The sequence below is a fragment of the Phasianus colchicus genome, chromosome 6, assembly GCF_987193195.1.
Source record: "Phasianus colchicus chromosome 6, bPhaCol1.hap1.1, whole genome shotgun sequence".
Taxonomy (NCBI): Eukaryota; Metazoa; Chordata; class Aves; order Galliformes; family Phasianidae; genus Phasianus; species Phasianus colchicus.
In genome coordinates, this window is record NC_143441.1 from 35364097 (window position 1) to 35387123 (window position 23027).

At 36.6% G+C, this 23027-nt stretch overlaps 1 protein-coding gene across 3 annotated transcripts in view; it reads right to left on the reverse strand.

Moving 5' to 3' along the window:
• The window catches only part of NEBL (nebulette), a 246448-nt gene that overhangs the window by 113405 nt on the left and 110016 nt on the right, over positions 1 to 23027 (reverse strand). For 2 of the 3 annotated variants that reach the window (XM_090142925.1, XM_031614513.2), the window contains exon 4: positions 19020 to 19127. In XM_090142925.1, the coding sequence (XP_089999051.1) occupies positions 19020 to 19127 (108 nt within the window). Of the gene's footprint in view, positions 1 to 1658; positions 2092 to 13921; positions 14011 to 19019; positions 19128 to 23027 lie in introns of those variants that run through there. The other variant, XM_090142924.1, reaches the window with a different exon arrangement.

Below are 23027 nucleotides of genomic sequence, written 5' to 3' on the forward strand. Positions count from 1 at the left end.
ACAATAGTGCCACTTTTTGAAAACATATCACAGATTTCTCACTACCCAGAAAACTCTCACATTATCAATGTTTTTATTTTTAAACTGCATTTTTAAAGCAAAGCTTAAAGGAAATTTTCTGCAAAGGAAAATTAATCTGTTGTTTGCTTTTCATACATGTAAGACATGCTAGTGGACTCCATTAAAAAAGCCTTCCTAGAAGAAAAGATGTGTTTTTTTAATTGTTTTTCAAGACACCAACTTGGCTATTAGTACTTTTATTAATAACATTAACTTATTAAAGCTCCCTTTTCACACTCTGTCAAGCAGTTCACCAGAAAGCAGCAGAGAAGGGGATTAATATCATCATTATCTAATATAACCTTTTAGTAATAGAATTCCAGCAAAATTTAATGAACATAGACTGAGCCAGAAAATCCGCTGGGGGGGGGAGGGAGCATTTAAAAAGCTTTGATTTCCTCATGCTGACATAAAACTATTTCTAACCAACCTGCCAAAGCTACATATGTATGAGGCAGAAGTGTGGAAGACATCTGTGCAAGAAAGCACAGTCAAAGCAGAGATGTTGGCAAAACCATATGCAAGAACAAGACTTTCAGGATACTAATAAGAAATATAGTTTTAAAAGATTAAGGAGTACTCCAAACCCTCATTTCAATAAGCAATAACTCAGAAAATCACTTCCAGAGTTGTAAGGGAAACAAAAGACCAAGAAATAGGGAAAAAAAAAAAAAGAAAAAAAAAAGATTATTGTTAGTCATGTGGTAGCAGACTTCAAAAAGAAAAGAAAATCTAAAGAAAATTTTTAAAACTAGTACTGATCAAATGAAAGCAAAATACTGCTGAATATCTGTAGGGACATCAAAGTTAACTGAACATCTTTAAGTACAGTTCAATTATTGCACCATCCAAAAAAAAAAAGCATGCTTGAAAATGCATTTTAACAAACAGTATAGCATCACCTTACTCACCTGCACGGTTTTAAGTTTGCGTTCAGAAAGCTGTTATCTACAGGTGACTATAAATTGCCAAGGCCTTTTGGAACAATGACTCTAACATAAACAAACTTTTTTTAGCGATTAAAAATATGTCTGTGTGTAGTGAAGTATCCATAACTACAGTGGAATAAAGCGAACCATGCTTCCCATTGTCAGGCAAGATAACAACTTTAGTACATAGATGCAACAGTTCTTATGTTTCAAGGCAAGAAAATCTAAAAATGTTAAGAAGTAAATATTAGGAATAATGTGCTAGAATATAGCTACAGCACAAAGCAAAGGCAAACAGATTCAAACTACTACCAGGTCACTGAAATGTAATTTTAATTTGACCCTAAAAAAATTATTGCTAAAATGAACATAGCAGATGAAACAACTTACACCCCACCCAGCAATGCACTAAAATGTACAACAAGGTAAGTTGGAGCAAAAAGACTATGAGGATGTCCACTCAAATTCCGGCTTGCACCAAAGCTAAAGGATTTCCCTTTGCAACAGGGCATTTGGGTCTGGCCACAGAGATCTACCAGGAGGTTTGGTCTCTTTCACCCTGAAAGTCTTTGGAACAAGTATGCGGATATACTGCTTCACTAAACCAATAAGAATGAAATTCTGCTTCTAAGTTGTATGATATTTTTTAAATGAAAATAACAAACTTACATGAGATGAATTCCATCCTAACATATCCCGCACCACTGAGATGGGATGGAGAAAATCTCAGGAGAATGCCACCACTCATGGATCTGTCAGAGGACAAGCTCAGGTAAAAGTATTACAGCTCCAGGCACATCAGTACATCTCACTGGCAAAATTGGCCATAGGTATCCACAGTTCTGGTCTCAGTAGGAAGTTACACCACTTCCTTCCAGATCACTCCACATCCCATCCATAATTTGGATAGAGTTAAAATCACAAAAAGCAGCTTCTCTGTGAGGACAAGCTGTGACCATCTGGATTTCTTGTCTTCTACTAGGTACCAGCAGAACAGAAGACACATACAAGCTCAATTTGTTTTCCAGGAGGTGGTGGAGTTGGACTAGACAAGGAGAGGGGCGACTTCAGTCTGGTAGAATAGTCAAATATCAGATCTCAACTGTAAAAGATATGGAACACAATGAGATTTCAAGCTGCGGTCCCTCACTGGGACTCTACAGAGTGCTAGCCTATAAGAACAAATACTGATCACAAGCAATTGAGACACAGCTATTGAGTACTGGCTAACTGAGAGGAACCACTAGATCCAGAGCATCAGGATTTCTGTTCCTTCACAAATGCTGAACCACAAAATGAAAGATAAAATACTCTGTACAAAAATGATACATTGACAGCATTGGCTATCTCCTAGCCAAGAGAGCAACCAAGAAGCACTGAAGGCTCCTGAAACCCAGCCTCTGACCATGGAGCCTCCTTGGTTTACAGAAACAAATCCAGCATATTAAGATACAGCTAATATATCAGACTCAAGTGTCTCTGACATATGTTCATTCTGCATGTCAATCCAGGCCAATTTAACTGACAGTTTATCTAGTAGGACTGAAAAGGATGCTCTCTAAAATTGAGAACTTCTGTGTGATTTCCATAAAAATCTGTATAAAATTAATTAATAACTTCATTGAATAATTCACTTAATGAATAACGTACTGGTGCAAGACCTGTGTTCAAGTTTTTCAGGCAAAACAGGGACTCAGATCTGACTTCTGCTGTGGCTCCTGGGTGTTAACTACTATGATTTCTCACTTTCCCTTCCTCCTGTTTCCTGCTTCCTTCTCCATGAAAAATACGCTTGCAAAGTAAAATGATTTCAGTGATACATAGGCCTAACAACACAGATCCGAAATGAGTGCCCCAAACAATAGAATATCACATATTCTGAGCACAGAAAAAGGCTTATTATAAATAACTGAAAGGCTCCATATATTTGCATTGCCATTGCAGCAAAAGCATTTGTGAAATGTCAGGACTTTTCAAAGCAAAAGGTTTTCAGGAAGTTCTTACTGCAACTGGTCAAATGCAAGAATTATATTCATGTCCATAGTTATATGGCCATTAGTATAATTATCAATAATGACAGAATTTTAGCAAGTTCTATGACTTAAGGTTTTATACAGTTTCACGTATTCACATCAAGAAAAAAAAACACAGGTACCTGCACTTTATAGGAAGTTGTATGAAACCAACAGACAAGAAATTTCACAAAGCTTATATTTGTGCATGATCTTTTTTTTCTCAATATTCATTTGTTATATTGAATAAAAGACTGAAAATCTTTGCAAAAAAAAAAAAAAAAGGTTTCCATTGGTATTTTCTGTGCTCTCCTAAGACTTCCAACATCTTTCCCATTAGTCAAGGAATCCATTATATAGTCATTCAAATTCTGTAATGCCTGAACTGTATGCTTGTAGCTTACACTGAAAAGGAAAAAACAAGAATGTATTTAGCAGGTTTTAGGATCCTTGTCAGTCCACCTTGCAGAATGGGAAAAGAGACAATACGGTTGAATTGCTTTGAGTCTTTTTAGCACAAACATCTTAAAAATATACCTTTAATATCTTTAAACTCACTAGTGAAGCATCACAAGTACAATCAAACTCAGAAAAAAAGAATAAATTACCAGAGATTCAATGAGTAGCTGAACTTCTCTTGCTTCCACTCCTGAGAAGCTGTTTTCCTATTTTAGTGCTTTTGTATTCTGATATCAAGAAGCTGAGCTCCATAGATTTTCACTTAGGGCAACAACCGTTACAACAAGCCCAGCTTCCAGAGAGTTGAACAAAGAGGAGAGAAATGAGATGGAGTGACCTGGATGGATGATCTTCCTTCCAAACAAAGAACATCATCTGGAGCTTGTCTTAATCTAAAAATATTACTTGTTTTTCAGCATTTTAATTCCAGCAAAAACCTCTCTGCTCACATCAGGAAAAGTAGTTTTGTCCAAACAATCATTTTTATTTGGGGAACTGATAGAACTACTCTATCTATACACATAATATTTGTCTCTGTTCTGGCTTTTTTTTTTTTTTTTTTTTTTGGTGACTCCACTGAAAAAAACTTCACAGAAATTTTTTACCACCACTCTGAATCAAGTAATCTGTTGCTCAAACCCACATTAAAAGCCTAGGAAGGAGGTGGTAGCTGCCAAGACAGTTAGGACTTCATGGGATAAAAATGACTGAATGTGATATCTGGAATAATAGGACAGGATTTAATATTACTTAATACAAAAATGTGTTCTTCAGAGCATTTATATTGCAAGATACAAATTTAATAGTTGGAAAGAGGCATATATGTGTATCTGGAACAACCATACAGTGACTATGTGACACAACCAAAGCCGCAAGGAAAAGCAAATATAACACTAAAATGAATCAGGACGAAGTATATTTAAAATCTCTCTTACAATACTGTGAAAATTACTCTGTTTTTCTGTGCTCAAAAGAGTTGAGGTCCCATAAAAAAAGGGCAGAAGTGGGACATTGTGGAACAGCAAGACTTTTGCAAGGGCACATCAAAACTGCTTACTTGCTCAGCATCATATAGCAAAGTCTGAGAATTACACCTCTCACTAGGTATATATAGGACATAGATGTGCCAAGCAAACAAAAGACAGCTTTAGCATATGAATAGACATATTCTTGCCATGAATTTATTGTGGAAATTGTAATGTGGCTTTTACCTTCCATTAGGCAGTGAGGAAACAATCTTAAAAAAAAAAAAAAGAATGGATGTGGAGTTCGGTAAACGTGTTAAGAAGTTTGCGTGACATACTTGCCTGCAAGAGAGAGAACTAGAGCTGATGACTCAAGACACCCACTCTTGTGCTGCCTCTCAAAATCTGCACATATAAACAATAACAACCAGCAGCCACACTAATCATCTGTTTCATCACTGTCATTAGAACTTGAAACAGTTTCCCAAAGGCCTTCAGTATCATTATCCATGTTATGTAGAAAGGGAACCAGAAGTGATGCAAATTGCTGCAGGTAACAAGGAATGTCATCAGCAAGGTTAGATAGAAATAAATAGCAGACTTCTCAAATCCAGATGTACTGCAATCTTAGTACAAAGTAGTATTGGTTGACCCATGCATTAAATCATGTCTAAGAGAAACTAACAAACAAACAGCACCTAAGGTATAACCTGGTTAGATACTGAAGGCCAGAAATCTCATTGGCTTCAAGATCAGGCTGAAAGCATGTATAACAAGATTTCTGTGAGGTGGTGCTGATGACAGCTGAGGACCTGGCTCAGTGATTTTTTCAAAGCAGTGCTCCTAACTGACGTGTGTCAAAATGCCTGTTAAACAGGAAATCCTTACTGAAATCCTTACTGGCCTTTTGTCTTTGAGAACTGCTAAGAAACTGAGCTGAGCAAACGGACCAGTTTCTGTGCAGTACACTTTTCAGAACAGAAACTGAACACTGAACAGGATATGAATATGAATGAATGCCAGTTCCACATTTTAACAGCCAGTTTTATTACTTTAACAGGGAGAGGACTGTGTACTTCAGCTCTAAACCCTCTCACTTAATTTGGAGCCATGTCAGAAAGGGTCATATTAGAAAATATAAACAAATTACTAACATGGATCACATTTCCTCAGACTGAAATGTTCCTCAGGATGTTCTAGACCATAGGAATATCTTCTCCTACAGAAAGAAGCCTACCAGCTAAATCCTAAGTTTCATTTATACCTGTGGGATATACTCTGCTCCCAAGTCTGATTCCTACATCTGGTACATATTTATACACTGCTCCCAAAGCAATGGTAACCAGTATAGCTCCATTTCTGGCTACCTGCACCATATCTATATGCACAGTGGGTGCTTATTTTCTACTGATCCAAACTCAAAAAACACAGGAAAAGTCAGTTCCTACAGGTAGTAAATGCAGCATGTCATTCCTAAAAGTTTTGGCCTAGAATATCAGAAGTGTGTGAGCAAAAACCTATTCATTTCCAAAGTTATCTGAGTTATCCACCATTAACATTTTGAGGCTCTATCAGCTGCAGCCTGGTGCTCTGGTTATGCACCAAGCTTCCTTGTCAGGGGTCTCTGACCAGGCTAATTTTGCATGTGGCAATAACCACCTAATCAATCCATGTCTTTCTAAATCCTAATGGAGCACCTGCACATCAGACATGAATCTTCTTCCTGACATCCTCTACAAACATAAATTACAAGTTTACTGCACAGTCCAGACAAGACTCAGTGACCCCTTGACAGGGCAAACAGAGGTCATGCAACAATCTGATTTTCAGGATCCACTTCTTCCACCCTTCCACTTTCTGAATTTTAAAGTCTGTTGTTATAGTCAGTTATCACTTTAGAGTCCAACAGGAATGCAGCATTGAAGTGACAACTAGTTCCTAGCTAGGATAACATAAGAAATGTTTCCATTAGCAGGTATTGCAGCATAACAGGGGCAGACGTAGAATGAAACAGTTGGTGCTGAGAGCATAAACTCCATATTCTATGGGAGATGGGAGTAGCTTTAGGATACCTCAAGTCTGGTCCGAAGGACTATATATGCTTTAGCAGCTGGAGCATATCAGTCAGTTTAGTTTCAATTGTAATTACTCCACTTTCTATACTCTAATTAGAAGATACACTTGAAAATCACACTTCCAGACAAAGCTAAAATGCCATCTTACTCTTGAATATCTGGTCTGTAAACTGAAGTGGCTGTGCGAGAACACTGATGGTTATTCTTTGCTTTAAAAGGCTCTTAATACCTTTAAATACCTAGCAGCCTTCATCTCCACTCAGTCCTACTTGTCTTGGCTAGTTTCCAAATACCTTAATGATAACACTCAAAAAATGATACCAATAAGATCTACATAGGTAAGGACCATCTGTCATATCCCAGTTACATTTGCATCTTAGCCATCTCTTCAAAAAACTGTCATTCAGGTCTCAGAAAGGCTTTCTAGTCCATAACAGAAAGTAATGGAAAAACCAGAAGATCAAACAGATGTCATGAGAGAAGTCATATTTTTCTTTCAAACACAATGCCTGAAAATTACACTCCATGTTCCTCCCTCTTTTAAGACAGAGTGAAGAATCAAATTCTCCTTTCCTGTTCCATGCTACCTGTTACTTTATATGCATATCCCACTTGGCTTTTTGTGCATATAGAAAGTTTAATTTTTATCTGTGACTTCTCAATATCTGTTCGACCCCTTTTTGAGTCACACCGATTGTTTAATCTCCAATCCCTCATTGGATTTCGTATCTTTTGCCATAATCTTCAGAGCCAATAATCCTGCTATATTTTCTATCACCACCAAACTTTTTTAAGCCTTTCCACTCATAAACTTGTAATTTTCTGATGAAAAGGAAACCAACTGCTAATAATTTCTCGACTCAAGACAGCTTGCCAGCTATTATCTGAGCCAGAACCACATGCTGCACAGAAAGGAATGTTAAACAAAAGGCAATGCCAAACAAGTGACCTCATTCCATGCCTGCTGCTCTTGCCCTGCTCATATCTACAGCTCACTTTGTACAGGTAAAGAAACCCTTTGGTCATTTCCCTTGTGCTCACAACACTGAAGAAGAGGGTAACCCAGCCCACATCAGAGCAGGTCTTCCTGGTAAGCAGGCAAGAAAACATGAGGTGAGCTGGATACACCTTCTCAGGTTCCCTGACTCCTTAATTTCCTATTAGTGGTGCCTGTAGGATCAGTGCTACCGAGTGGCTCCAGCTCTGCCCAGTATTGGTGCACTGAGTAACAGCCCTGAAAACACTTATATCTTGCCCTGATCCTGCACAGGGTGGATCTTACCACAGCTTTCTCATATTCCAATCTTCCTTTTTCCTCAAAGATCAGTTTTGCTGTTGTGCCAAAACTCACACCAACCCCACTATTCTTCTCAGCCATATACCTACTCATTTTCTGGAAACTGGGAACAGCTACCCTATTATGCCAAATCCTACAAAAATCAGTTAACATCAAAGACAGACATAACTTTGAAGTGTACTTCACTTCTTAGGGCTGGAAAATGGTTGGTCTGGCCAAAATGATTAGGGTTTCCATTTATGCCATCATTCTCTAATGGAGAAAGGGAAGGACAGATACAAAGCAGGGGCAGCAGAACTGAGGCTCAGAAAGGCTGAAGACAGCCAGCCTTGAAGTTCAAGATAATCACCATTCAAATATCATTTTCTTCAGAAATGGTCTTCCCCAAAGGCCAGTATTTAGCCACACAAGCTTGCTAACTTACTAAATGTGAAAAGACAGGAGAAAAAAAAAATAACTCAAGGCTGATCTGAAAAAATACTTAAAAGATTTATATTAAAATATTGTGGGTGCTAACAGGAGGAGTAAATTAGCATAAGCCAGAGAAAGAACTTAAGAAAGAGTAAACAACCATTTCTGAAACTAAACCATTATTTGAACAGAACTGAAACAGTTAGAAATCAATACCTGTGACACTCTAATCTGCTTTTTGGAAAAATAAACTCTTAGTCTCTGTAGACATAAGCAGAAATGTCACACGCAAACTTTGTCTACTTCCTCTCTTGTGTCAGGATTGTTAAAAAGTTTAATCATTACACTTACTACAGTGCTGGCTTTGTCACAACTAATGTAACTACTGACAGGCTAAGGAAATCACAGACACATGTGTTAACATGTAAAAAAAATAACTGAGTGCCACAGAGGACCAGATTCCCCTGCTGTCAAGGTCAATGAAGTCTGTGAGCATTATAAGGGTGAGACATTCAAATCTCCAGGGATCAAGATTAAAGATGGTATTAGCTTTAGAAGAAGCAGAGCATCTTGTTCTTCAGCAGGAGGTTTACTGCATAAGATGCTGCCCTAGCAACTGATGTGCAGTACAAAAACATCAGATAAGGCAGAATTAAAAGCTGCAATGATAAGCCAGTAACGGACAACATAGGAAAATGAGGAAATTAGAAATTATCTTTTCCTTACAAGCACTTAACTATTCAAGGATATCTGGAGTTACTAACTCCTGATGTTCAACTTTTGGGCTAATTAATTTTTTGGCATTTTAAAAACTTAATTTTAATTAGCTCCCAAGTTGAGTTACTATGGAAAGAGATTTTATTTCATTTTCTTTTTACTGTATGTAAAAACCACGGGCTTCAAAAATACATTCTCATTAAAAATAATGAGTGATTTTGATATTGCTTAAATATATTCAAGTGACATAAGAAAAAAACTGAGGGAAGGAGGGATCATAATTGTTTAGTTTCATAGCACCATAACAGAAAAAGCCAAAGCCATACATTTAAACATCAGAAACCTTCCAAATAAACTGTCTTGAAGTCACCTGCATTTTAAGACAAAAACACCAGTCAGATAAGAGATTGATGCTTACAATAGTTGCTAAAGAACACTTTTTATATTTGTCTTCATTACAGACTGATTTTGTTGTTGTTGTTGTTGCATAAACTGCAGTACAAAGCAGTACATGTGCTAGTCAATACTGGAGCAAAACGTAAAAAGAAATTAACCGTTAATTCTGTGCTTACACTTACATAGCTGTTTTAGACTCCAGTTAGGATATTCAGAGTATTTAGTAATTGTACATTAACTTAAGGTTTTACTTCTGCATCTGCTGACAAGAAACAGTAATTGCCATGGATTAAAATGAAATTCATTAAACACTGCATTATATATTTGAAGATTATTTAATTATTTCTTAAATTGCTTAAATTTTTCATAAGAAAGTTGCCTTACTATTTAATCTGAATATTATATATAAATAGAAGGTGAAACATATACTTCTTTTTTATTATTATTTTAAACAGAAAAAGCCCAAGATGTATCCTTCTAGATTGGAGACCACTCTAAATTAAAGTGTATCTTATGTAAAGCATCCCATCAACTCAAACACTGGTGTAACCAAATACGGGTTTAACAATGTCAAAGTAAAATTTACTAGTGCCAGTGACATAAATGAATACAATGACTTCTGAAGTTCTGAAGTTGAATGACATAGTTCTAACCTAACACAAACATGTGTTTTAATTATTTCTCTGTAAGAGTTACCTTTGTTGCTGTTTTTCAAAGGGAAAACGTATCAGAACATCTCTATCAACAAATTTAGATTACCATTTGATTCAATTCCCCTTAAAGTCTACAGGTTTGCATCCAATTTACAACTAGCATTCATTTCTCATGCATGAGTTGACCCATTTAAACAGTAATTTATTAAATTCTAACCTTCTATTTATTAAATTCTAACCTTTACAGACGTCTCTAGATGGCTTGTTTTATTTACACGACACAACTCAATTTATACTGTCAATACAGTAAGCAAAGTTAAAATCATTCTGTCAAATATATTTATTTCAATTAGAATCAGAAAGACTATTCTATTCTCTATTGGAACATCACTGAAAACTTTTAGAAACTTTGAGATATATTTTAACTTCATAAAAGCTCAACAGCTTTTGCTATCACTTAGTTTATATGAAAACAGTGATACAGAAGAAAATAAGGAATATTTACATTAATTTCTTATATTAAAAAGACTTCTGAAATCCCAGGAAAAAAAATAATCATAAAGCATTACTATCCCCAAAAACCTTTATTTTTTCAATAGAGTGAAAATGTTTCTATTCTGATTGAGTCTAAGAATAAAGCCAGATGGAATAAGATTATTTAAAAAGCACCTACAAGGGTGTCACATCTGCTTCCTTCAACTACCACAGATCCATTTAAGCTAAAATATTTCCTCTTACATCTCTAAGGACAGTTTCAGCCTCACAGTTAGAGGATTCTTTGAGCAGTTTTCACTGCTCACTGTTGAGCTGCTGAAAAAGATCCTTTTCCAGCAGAAATTGTCCCAAGGTCACATGTCAGTCAAGTCCAAAAACTCAGCTCTGACAGACAAGCAGTTCCATTTTAGACAATCTGATGATACAGAGGGTTTGTTTTCACATATCTGTAGCTCACCATAAGTTCACTATTCATTTGGGTTTAATATTTCAATGGACTTACCCAAACACTCATCTGAATTTACACACCTAATGCCTTTACAGGCAGTATGGGATATAATAGCTCAAACTATCCACGGATGACTATTATAAATTCCTGCTTTTAACACTAACAGCTTTTCCAAATACAGTTGCCTCTCTTGGGCACAATTCTGTTTTCCAGCTACTGATTGGTAAAAATCTTTCCATTCTGTCTGTTGAAGAGTTATGCATCTTTTCATTTGTGTCATAAAATAAGTCATCTTTCAACATATTACAGATACATTCTAATGCTTTTCCTGCTCTGGACCAGGTAGCTGATCTTCAGCAGGTGAAGAGTATCATGGATGGATATTGGCTTTGCTACACCCATGGAATAAGACCTAATGTGACTCACTCCTGCAAATTTTCCTGTTCTTAAGTTTGCTACATTATTCAATTCTATGTGTACTGACAGATCCTTACACAATGACTGTAGTGAGTAGATGACCATCCAAAAAGTATTCTTCATCTTGGCATTTCAGAGGCAAAAAAATTACTTTTTTTTTTTTTCCCATGTGTTTGGATTTATTGTCATACACATCACAGGGATTAAGAAAACTGGAAGACTGGGAGAAGGGTATGGGGACAGTGAAAGAAGTCAGTGTCACTCTGGTGCAACAGGACCACACTGCTCCAGATTCTCAATGATTCCTTCCTTTCCAGTAAATAGCTGTAAAATTCCTTAGCAAAGGTGTGCCTCTCTCTGCCTCTAATGGACAGCCAACATAGAAGGCAAGGGCTTATTCTGGGTACCACTAACTGGTTAAGTGTGAATACTTTAATCTCTGTGGTTTAGTTCTTTATGTAAATAAGAGCTGCATAAAAGAGGATTCCCACACCTTCCCATTTCTTATAACATACTGAAAATAATTTGATTCCATACAGTAAAGAAGTGAGAAAGAAGCTTTAAGGAAAAGTCCAGAAGGAAGTTACTGGTTGTTCTCAGAGGAACATTTTATGGTGTAAAGGATATTGTCTGGCACAGTAAAAATATAACAAATGAAAAAGTATTACAAGGATGAATGCTTGTTGACTATTCTACATGGAGATCAAAGTAGGAAGAAGTGAAGAGAGCAACAGGCCATTATATAATTTGATTTTTTACTGAAAATGTAGGAAAAAGAATTAACATATACAGGAGCTAATTTAACATAGTATTTTCCTAACTTTAATAATCATTATTAAAGTATTATTAATTTTTTTTCATAAAATCATGGAATTATTAAGTTGAATATACACTGAAAAGCATCCTCAAAGGCTGATCAATTAGCATGATTTCTATCTAAACAGACTTGAAAGGTGGGCCAGGGTGAACCTAATGAGGTTCAACACAGCAAAGTACAAGGTTTTGCACTTGGGCCAGAGGAATCCCAGGCGTTTATACAGACTGGAAGGAGCAGTCCTTGAGAGCAGCCCTGCAGAGAAGGACCTGCGGGTCCTGATGGATGAAAAACTTAACATGAGCCAGCAGTGTGCTCACACAGCTCAGAAAGCAAATGGTATCCTGGGCTCCATCAGAAGAGGGGTGGCCAGCAGGGACAGGGAGGTGATTGTCCCCCTCTACTCTGCTCTTGTGGGGCCCCATCTGGAGTACTGTGTCCAGGTCTGGAGCCACCAGTACAAGAAAGACAGGGAGCTGTTGGAGAGGGTCTAGAGAAGAGCCACAAAGGTGATCAGGGGACTGGAGCACCCCCCCTATGAAGACAGGCTGAGGGAGCTGGGCTTGTTCATCTTGGAGAAAAGAAGGCTGCGGGGTGACCTCATTGCAGCCTTTCAGTACATAAAGGAAACCTATAAACAGGAGTGGAGTAAACTCTTTGAAAGGGTAGATAACAGGAGGACAAGGGGAAATGGTTTTAAGTTGAGGGAGGGAAGATTTAGGTTGGATGTCAGGGGGAAGTTCTTTACAGAGAGTGGTGAGGTGTTGGAACAGACTGACCAGAGAGGTTGTGGATGCCCCGTCCTTGAAGGTGTTCAAAGCCAGGGTGGATGGGGCCTTGGGAAGCCTGGTCTAGTATTAAATGGGAAGTTGGTGGCCCAGCCTGTGGCAGGGATGTTGGAGATTCAAAATCCTCAAGGTCCCTTCCAACCTGGGCCATTCTGTGATTCTGTGATGTGTTCAGTCACCATACAAATTTCTGAAAGTTACAGAGTATGTGAAGTTATATAAGAATCTCTTTGCAGGAAATATTCATTGTCATCTAAAATTAATGTGATTCTTTTCCTAAGTCATTTCCAAAGCATTTATTAGGACTCTGCATTTAAATGCAGAATTATATATACTTACTCAGAATAAGAAGTCAAAATACTTCAACATAGAAATGTCAGAAAGCCAAAGGACAAGTGGGCTTCTCAGAGTCTCTATTTGTATGCATATATAAAAAGCAAGGCTAGAAGAGGAACCCAGAACTGGGAAAAGGTTGGAAATGACTCTGTACATGTATGCTTTACTGCATAAGAGCACAGTACAAGTTCCATCTTCTTACAGAGGTACACTTATATTAGGAATAAGAATTACATATTCAACCTCCTATCTTCCAATCAGAAAAAAATGTGATTGAATACAAGTGCTATTTGTTTAATTACATGAGTTACAGGCAGCGTATTTGAAATGAAGTTGTGTGGAATTAGCCAAGTAATTAATAGCTCTTGGAGCTGCATTAAACTGTCAAGGGAAGACGACGACAATCAGCACCATCGCGAGCTGAATCTTGCACGTCTGCTACATGCATGCAGCAGTTCATAAACTGCTACTCCTGTTATGTAAAAAGATACAGTTGTTGTATATGCGTATTTTATAAATGAAACAACAAAAATCATGCTTAGTAATATAGACACAGTCAGATCAGTGTAAATCACTTCAGAAGCACTGAAAATCCCAGCACTGACTAAAATAATATAAGCTCTTTTTGTATGCAGTTTAACATGCTTACCCAGTCTCTTTGTTGATGTGCCATGGCTGGTTTTGTGAAATGTAGACATTCATGTTCCAATCAGTTTTTCTTGTTTCCTTTCATACTATTCTTCTCCTTCACCTGAGTTCAATGCAGGGAAAAAGTCCTTAGAGACAAGTATCTGCAGGCATTACACCATGAATACTGCAAATGAAACTCCAGGTCTTGTTCATAGCATCTTCTGCCAATTTTCTCTACAGTCTGTTTTGGCAGTTTGAGAGACCACCTTACATTTGAGCAAGTAAACTGGTTGATCAACTGTGCCAGTACATTCAAAAGAGGAGCTATGTCTCAGTATCTGTTAGGGCCAGTTTCTAACTACAGATGTGCAGAAGTACACAAGTACAGTAGTAATATGACATTAATTCCTCCTTTGGTTTTATATATATATATATACACACACACACACACACATATATATATATGCATATACATTTGTACCACATCTGAGGCCATGCGCAATTTTTTCTTCATGTCTTTTTTCCAAAAAAAAAGATGTTTGGTCCTCCATCACCTCCCTTGATGCTGTATAAATTCAACTGAAGGCAGTTAACCCTTAACATAAAAAAAATAAATAAAATTAAAGCATGCAACATTTTAAAATCAAAGACACTGAATATGTAGCATTGTAGCCTCTCATATTCAAATTCACATGCTGCCTTTAAGAATGTTACAAGCTTTTCATTTGCAAAATTCTATTGAATATCATCATAACATATATACCTAAGAAAAATGGAGTTTTGCATTACAATTCAATTGTATTTGAATGTAATGCTTGAAATTATTTTCATACAAATAATCAAAGAGTTCTGTTAATTTACTCTTTGGAATTAGGGTGTCTAAATAAAACTAGCTGGCTGTATTTGCAGCTTTAACAAAATCAACTGTACTTAGGTTCACTAACATCAGTGCAGAGCTCATCTCCTTCTACATAGAGGAATGATAAAATTCTTCTCTTTGATAAGGATGTTCCTTCCTCATATAAGGTCTTAACCAAAGTGGGATACCTTAGAAATATGCTTTGTAAACCAAATCTGATCTGTTTTCTTATTTTCCTTTTTTACCCTAAGGTACAGTTCCCATTTTACATATAATTTATACCTGCTGGAAATGGAGTCACTTACATATAACGGAATTGCAAGACCAAATTTTGCAAATTTTGCAATCTTCCTCATATGGAAAAAGGGCACAGATGTAAGTTGCAACTTGCTCCCACATGACTTAAGGTCATATTAGTCATGAAAGTGGAAGTAAGAAATGCCGCTCAGTGTAATGAGGACAACCCCTACGAAGGCTTCCATGTACCCTTCCAGTCACACAATCTAACAAAACTGCTATTCAAGAACTAAGCCTGTATCTTAGTGAAAGCTTTGCACCACCTCAACTTCTACGCACCTTTGCTTTGCTATAAAATTTGCAGAGATTTACCAGGAATAGATTTAAGATTTTTCACAAAGGATAAAACGTGCTTCAAACCATACAGCTAGACATAAAAGTATAATAAGTTGCAGCTCATTGTGGTGAACTGTTTTAAGTGTTTAATTTCCCCAAAGGAAAGATTATTAGATTGAGCTCCTACTTCTTCATTTAGCCATGTGTTATGAGAGATCAATAAATAGATTTTTGCCATCTTTAATTATTCTGTTCTTTTACCACCTTAACCTGGAAGATCAGTTTACAGTTAGCCTAATGGCAAAATCACCTATCAAAATACGTTTTGTTTTGATCTTGAGAACACTTGCATTCATAATGAAAATCTTCTCTCTCAAAGTTCTAAATAGACAAATAATACCACAAGGTTTTAGCAGTTAACACACTTCTCTACATGAACAGCATAAGTTTTGTTTGTATTAACACGCCAACATTTTGTTTGTATTCAGTGCCAAGAAACTTCATTTGCAGCAGAAGTGATGAAAACCTTATATTTCAAATAATTGGCAAAAAAGAAAACAAACAGTAAGCTATAAGCATTTTCACATACATTAATTAATATAATTTTAAAATGCCTGGTCAGCCATAGAAAGGAAGTCCTACAAACCCATCAGTAAAAAAAGCTGCTTAGTTCATGTAGCATTCTCTACATCAATCAAGACTAGCTTGTATGCCTGGCTTACACCTCTCAAGCTAGCTCAGTACTAAGCTGCAACAGCTGTAGATTGCAGTAGCTGATCCTGAAAGTCCCAGAGAGGCTTTGTGATTCTAACAAGCATGCTATACATCCACATAATAAGGCTTCTAATGCTAAAAAGAATAAGGAACATGAGAGTACATTTCTTTCTTTTCCAAGAAATCCCATTCTGTTTCCGATACATCCACCATGCTATGAAACAAATTCCATTAGTTTGGGCTAAGTCTTCAGAAGTAATATTGCTGGTGGCAAAATAGCAACTGAACTCCAACCTCCCTCCATCAGTCCACTCTCCCTTCACTCCCCCTGCTCTCTTCTCTCTCATAGGGTTTATATTGATAGCATAAGATACTCTTTCAATGATCAGAGCACTGCGTTAGTTTTAATCTACCTTTCAAAACTTATTATCACGGCAAAAGACAATATTTTAAAAAGATTTCCACTAGATAATACCTATCATTGTTATTTATTTTCATCAAAAATAGCTATGCACTTACCCCTTCAAGGAAGCGGCTACAACTTTGTTTCAAATAGGGTCTTTGAGAACTTTCTAATACTTCAAGATGAAATCAAAACAAAACTGAAAATTAAATATATGTACATATTAGCATTCTTCCATTTTGCTACATAGAAAAAGTAATTTTTTTTTTAAATTATTAAAGTGCTTACCTCTCAATGTCTTGTACCCTTATTTAGATCCTTAGTCCATGATGTATATGTTTATCTGCTAAATATAAAAACTACTCTGTGTGGAATGCATTTCTATAATACAGGAGTTTGCTAATTAGATTCAAGTTGTGGCCAATGCAGAATTACCTTTCTAGGATATAAGGCTATAAATCAAATGAGATTAATTTAAAGAAATGTAAACAAAATGCCATTTCCTTTATAATGCATATTTTTAAATTCCATTTTATCTAGATTAATTATTTCTAATAAAGTCCATGACTTAAAATCTGTGTCATCTAAACACATCAAGAAAATAAAACAACTCTGTGTTAAGACTGGGAGGAACAAATTTGCATTGTTAAGGCTGGGGTAGTTAGGAATGATGAGAGAAGAGCTGTATATTGAAACAGGAAAAAAAAAATAAAACAGTTTTCACCTTTAGAAAGATATTTCTGGGTCTGGAAAAGCAGATAAATATATTTGGCTCTAGTGCCAGACAGCATCATACATTATGCAATAAGGTCTTCTGCTAGAAGAGTAAACCCCTTATCCCAATCCAAAATAGAGCTGGGGAGAAAACTACTTCCCATCTCACAAAACATCCTGAATTTGACTCTAATTTTCCAGCATTTCAACAATGGAAAACCCAACTTGCTTTGAACAAGAGAAAGAGTATGTAAATAAGCTGTGTCATACCATCCTACGTGCTGATGTTGAGGGTACTAGGCTTGGAAGATGTAAATTAAATTTCTTGGTTCGCCGATATCCAAAAATGAATACCACAGGCCTGTTGTAGGGTACCCCACTCGACCTTTCCTCACGGAACAGTTCCACACAAGGGATTAAGCATTTGAGCACTGCTCGTTTCATCTCCTTGATGTGTTCCAGAACTACCCCACACAAAAGAATCACCCCTGCTCTAAGAAGCTATGTAGGTCATGTGAGGACCTAAGTTAAGTTCCTGGTCTGAATAAAAATGCAGCTGATTAAAACCAGGGACTCACTGAAGTTTCCCAGATCCCAAACTGAAGTCTTAATGGCAATGCGTTTTGGCACTCTGAAGGATGCATCCTTCTGTCTCACAGATCAGAAATTTCAGTTGGCCCCAACATTAACATAAGATATGAGCTTATCTACCCAGGATCATCTGCACAGCTCTTAAATTAACTGTCCTCCCAAATGGCCAAGGCTCCAGGAAATGAAACCTCAATTTTTCACCTCAAAGACCAGCTCTGGACATCAAAATCTTAAGTGGTGAAGATTTTAACAGGAATGGATTATCTCCATTGCTGTGACAAATTCCTATTATTTAGTAACTTTTTTCCAATAATTTCCCAACTTGAAAAAATATTTTTCTTTCAAGTAAAAAAAAAAAAAAAACACCCTGATTTTCATTTTCTTCTGATCATAATTGCAGTCTGACACTATGCTAGTATTTTATCACTAAAAATGATTTTTTTTTAATTGTAAAAAAAAAAAAAAAAAAAAACACAGAGAAAAGTTCTAGTAGAAGCAGAATAACCAGGAGAGAAGTTAGGAAAAACCAGTGGTATGTATACACACTGGTTGTTACCTGCTTTACATGTATCATAAATTGTACTATGTGTCACCCAATCCTCCATCATGTAGAGAGTTAAGTGTGTTACAAATGAATACAACATAAATAACTTTTTCAATGAAAATGTAACTCCAGAAAAGTACTATTTTTAAATATCCCACTCTTGAAAGCATTCTGCATTCACTTTTCAAGCTAGTGAAACACATGGTGAAGGTTTTCTATTTGCCATTCCCTTCTCAACGTTTGAATACTGTCTTGCATGTATTTTCTTTTAAAACTCAGTATTAAAGTTTTATTTGATTTTTGAAAGCTTCATCTTGCAGGTTAAGATTCAACAGCCCCTGCTAAAAAAAAAAATCACTTGATAGTTTATGTTATTTATATAACAAATCTAAATCAAAGGTACAAAAGTATTCTAATTTCCCAGCAGATTATTGAAAAAAAGAAAAAAAGAAAAAAGAAAAAAAAATGTAAAAGCATTTTGTTATATAAAGTACTATGAGCACACTTGATGAAATCTGGAGAGGTGAACACACATTGCCAATGTGCTGTACAAGTCCATGGCATAAAGTTGCACACACTTCAAAATCTAGCATACACAAATCACTCACCAAAATCAGATTCTTCACTCTCACAGACTGCATCAGAAACATCAACAAACACCCCTTTTCTTAGACACACTATTTCTCCACCTCCAACCACTTGAGGTGGCAGTCACATACATTACTGATTTGTTCCTGAGTCCTTTTCAGTCTTTGTAACTCGGGCGTATCGGTCACAATACTGAACCCTCTTCCTTTGCTTTCTTCAAAGTCTCTTTTGTATTTTACCTACAGAATAGAAAATACAGAAGAACAGGGTTGTTTTTATTTTCCACAGAGTGTGCCCCTAGCAAGTGGTATTTTTTTCTGTAAATAAAAGTGAAAGGTTTTAAGCCCTTAAAGGGAAAGCCTTCCCTCATCCAAGAGCAGAGACAGACAGCAACTGGGCAGAATTTCCCACTGCAATTGCCCCCGAAGGTTCCAAGAAGGCTCACCTCCACACGTACTGCAACTACAGAGAGATCTCTCAAAGCAGTAACTACAGAACATTGGATACCAACATATCACCAAGCAAGCACTACTTTCATATACCAAAAAATAGCTATCGCTAAATTTGTAGTCTTTTGCTGTACGGTTTCACATTTCAGACTCTCTTCATAACGAGTTCACCATCCTCTTCCCCAGTTGAAACATAAATCACATGTTAAAAAAAATTGCTGCATGAAAAGAATATTTAGGAGATTGCAAAGTCAAACATTCATAAGTTAGGAAATAATTGCCAGTACAAGCTCAATTTGTCCCTCTAACAAATATGATAGGATATTGTCTTTAATCAGGTAATCATATTTTATCCTTTGACAGGTCCCCTTTTTTATTCTGTCCACAGCAGAGATCATTCTATACACGTATCATTTTTTGTACCAGACCAATCAAATCCTACTATCAAGGTAGGGATATTACTTTCTTCCGGAGTTTTTCTACATCTTTCATCAGTCATTAATCTTCTTATTGCATCTTGGAAAGTAGGAATGAAATTATCTGCACTTCACCTAGAGCAACAATAGTCTCAGGGTATCCAATTTCAGAATCCTAAAACTTGAATAAGTTCAAGTTAGAGACCTAAATTACGTGTATGAACATCCAGCATTTCTGCAAATCAGTCCCAGACGTCTCAATTTCTACATAAAGAAACAAGATAAAATATAAAAAATCTTGAACAGGTGTTGAGTCACAAGGAAAAAAACTGTAACAGAGTTGAAACACCTTTCTCTCCATGGCTGAATTCAACTACTTTATCCATAACTGTTTCTTTGCTTCCTATGCCCCGTGCTTTATTTGCTACAGACAAATTTTGCAACACTTGGCAGAACAGTTCCATGAATAGCAGTGTTCTTTATGCAACTGATACCCACAATACCTGTTGCTTATGCACCAAACCCTTTATCCAGGGTTGGCTTCATCTTATTTGACCAGCTAGCGTTTAAGGTTATGATGGTGATACACGGGGAAAAAATACTGCTAGATCACAAAAGTAAAGTTTCAAAAGGCTATACAATACCTGTCATGTCCATCCTAATTTAGAAGTGCATTTTCACCACCTCTATATTTTCTCTAAATGCAGTTTTAATGTATATAATTTTCATTAGGGAAAATTCTAGCATGGCATTCTTGAGAATCAAGTTTATACAAAGGCCTATCATACACAAATCCATACAGCACTGCAGTAAATGTTCACAAAGGAACATTTTTCCTGTGTTCTACCTCCACAGCATGGGATTCCAACCTTTTGGCTTGCCTAGACTGCATGAAAAGGAATTATTGTGGACCACATATAAAACATATGGCACAGATGATGTACATAACAAAATGTTTTTAATATATATTTCTATTAAAACACTTTTTTTAAAAGCAATAAAAACACAAAACATGACTGACATTTTGAGTTGAATATCTGCATGGATATACGCTCCATTTGAAAATTCACAGGTAATGTAGTTACATGCTGACTCAAAATGCATTTGCAAATACACAAAAATTGATTTTTTCAGCAATCTTCAAACCTGTTCTCAAATTCCTTAATCAAAACACCAAACACAGCTGCATATATTTCACTGTTATTGCGTCTAGCCAGTGTACCAACGTGCACAAAATCATTTGCCATTATGGGAGCCATCATGCCCTGCACACTGCCTGTGTCCCGAGTGCAGCCTGGCAGTGATGATGGTACACAGTGTGTGGCTGTTGTCCATGGGGGTGCTTCCATGGCTGGGCCAGGCCACTCAGCAGGGCAGAGCTGCCACCATAACGGCACAGGGCAGGGCTGGCTGCAGGGTGGCACTGGCCGCATGTGGCCCACAGGTTGGACGTGCCAGGAATTTTAAATAAGGGAATAAAGTCCATGCTAGTATCTGTCTTGGAAAAAGTTGAACATTTTGCATAAAAATTCCAGTTTGGGCCTTAGATAGAACTGCTGACATGGAAACGTTCAGTCTTATTGCCTAAAGTTCAGCAGAATTACAAGCAACTGAAAACACCACCCTACAACTGGAAATGGGCTCAGACCTACCTGTAAGGGAGGCTACCTATTGTATAAAAAGGCATTTCCTGTTATTTGTTCTAAGTGTACCAGCTTTAATTTCAAAGGATCTTTATTCATCTTGTAAAGCAACACCGAAAGAATTTGGAGAGAATTGTGTCTAGCCAGTGTACCAACGTGCACAAAATCATTTGCCATTACAGGAGCCATCATGCCCTGCACACTGCCTGTGTCCCGGCTGCAGGCTGGCAGTGCTGATGGCACACAAACTTAATTTAGTTCTTTGGATTAAAAGTATTCCTCTCTTAAGAAATCGCTTCATAAGAGTAAGGTTAAATATATCCTTCAGAACAGGTACTCTGAAATCATTAAAAATGTAAATTATTTAAGATGTTGGCAGAGTTAATATACACATAATCGGGATCTTACCATCTAACTTCAAAATGTGGTATTGAGTTACAAAAGTCTCAGAGAAACATAACGGTTCATTAAGACCACAGTTCAGTGAAATATAATTACTAAAACCAGTGGTTATTGTAAATTCAAAAGAACAAAACCTCTTTAAGTTTCCAGAAAATATCAAATAATAAAAACGTCATCAGTCATTTAGAACTTGGATCCAGAAATTCCTAATCAGTATCAAAAGTAGATATAGATGAAGAGAGGAAAAAACTTTTTTGTTCAAATTTTAGTTAATTTAAAAAGTACTATTTTTAATAAAGAAAAAATAGGTGTACCTAAAAAACAGATTTTTGTTACCCTAAAATCAGGGACAAAAATTTTAATTGCTCTAAGCCAATTTTAAGTAGAAAGGAATATCCTGTATAGGAGCTGTAAATATTACTATAATTAGTGATGTAAATAATTGGAACTGTTGAAATTCAGTTTTGAAACGGACTGTAATCTCTGATGATAGTATCATAAATCCAGCCATTTCCTACAGAGCTGCATTTTAGCAACTCATCACCAAACCCCCAGCCAGTGATTTTATAATGCCTCCCTCATGACTCCAAATCTCAGTGCCGTCTCACAAATGCAGAGTACCTTCAGCACTGAGTGCCCTGAAAAATTGATCCTCTGAGAAACTATGTGTGGCATAAACATTAGAAATAAAACAGTAATAAATCACCATGAATGAAAAGGTTTAAAGTGAAAATACTTCATGAGAAATAACTCTGCACAGACCCACAGTGAAAGGACTAAGCGATCCAGCAGACCTTTAACAAATCTAACTTAAATCCATGACTTCGGCAAGATATCTTTGAAAAGCCCAAAGATGGGACAGTATATAAGTCCTTTTATGAAGTCAGCATGAAGCAGCCAACGACACAAGGATTGCCTTCTTACTTTGCACATAAAATCTCATGTTGGTGAAAGTGCTTCCCCCTATTCTGAAAGTATACCCAGTTTTTGGCAGCAAAGTCACCTATTAAAAAAAAAAACAAGATTATTTTTCCCTGGGAAATGTACATATAAATGTACATATGTAAATATAAATGATGCCTCAAAGATTGTCCCAGTCTTGAAAGAAGGAAGAGCAAAACTAATTTAGGTTAGGGTGGCTGAGGACCCTTTTTTGAGGGGTGGCTCCTCCATGCTATGTTGCTTGCAAAAGAGACAGGCTGCCCATTGGGCACAAGAATTGCCAAGGC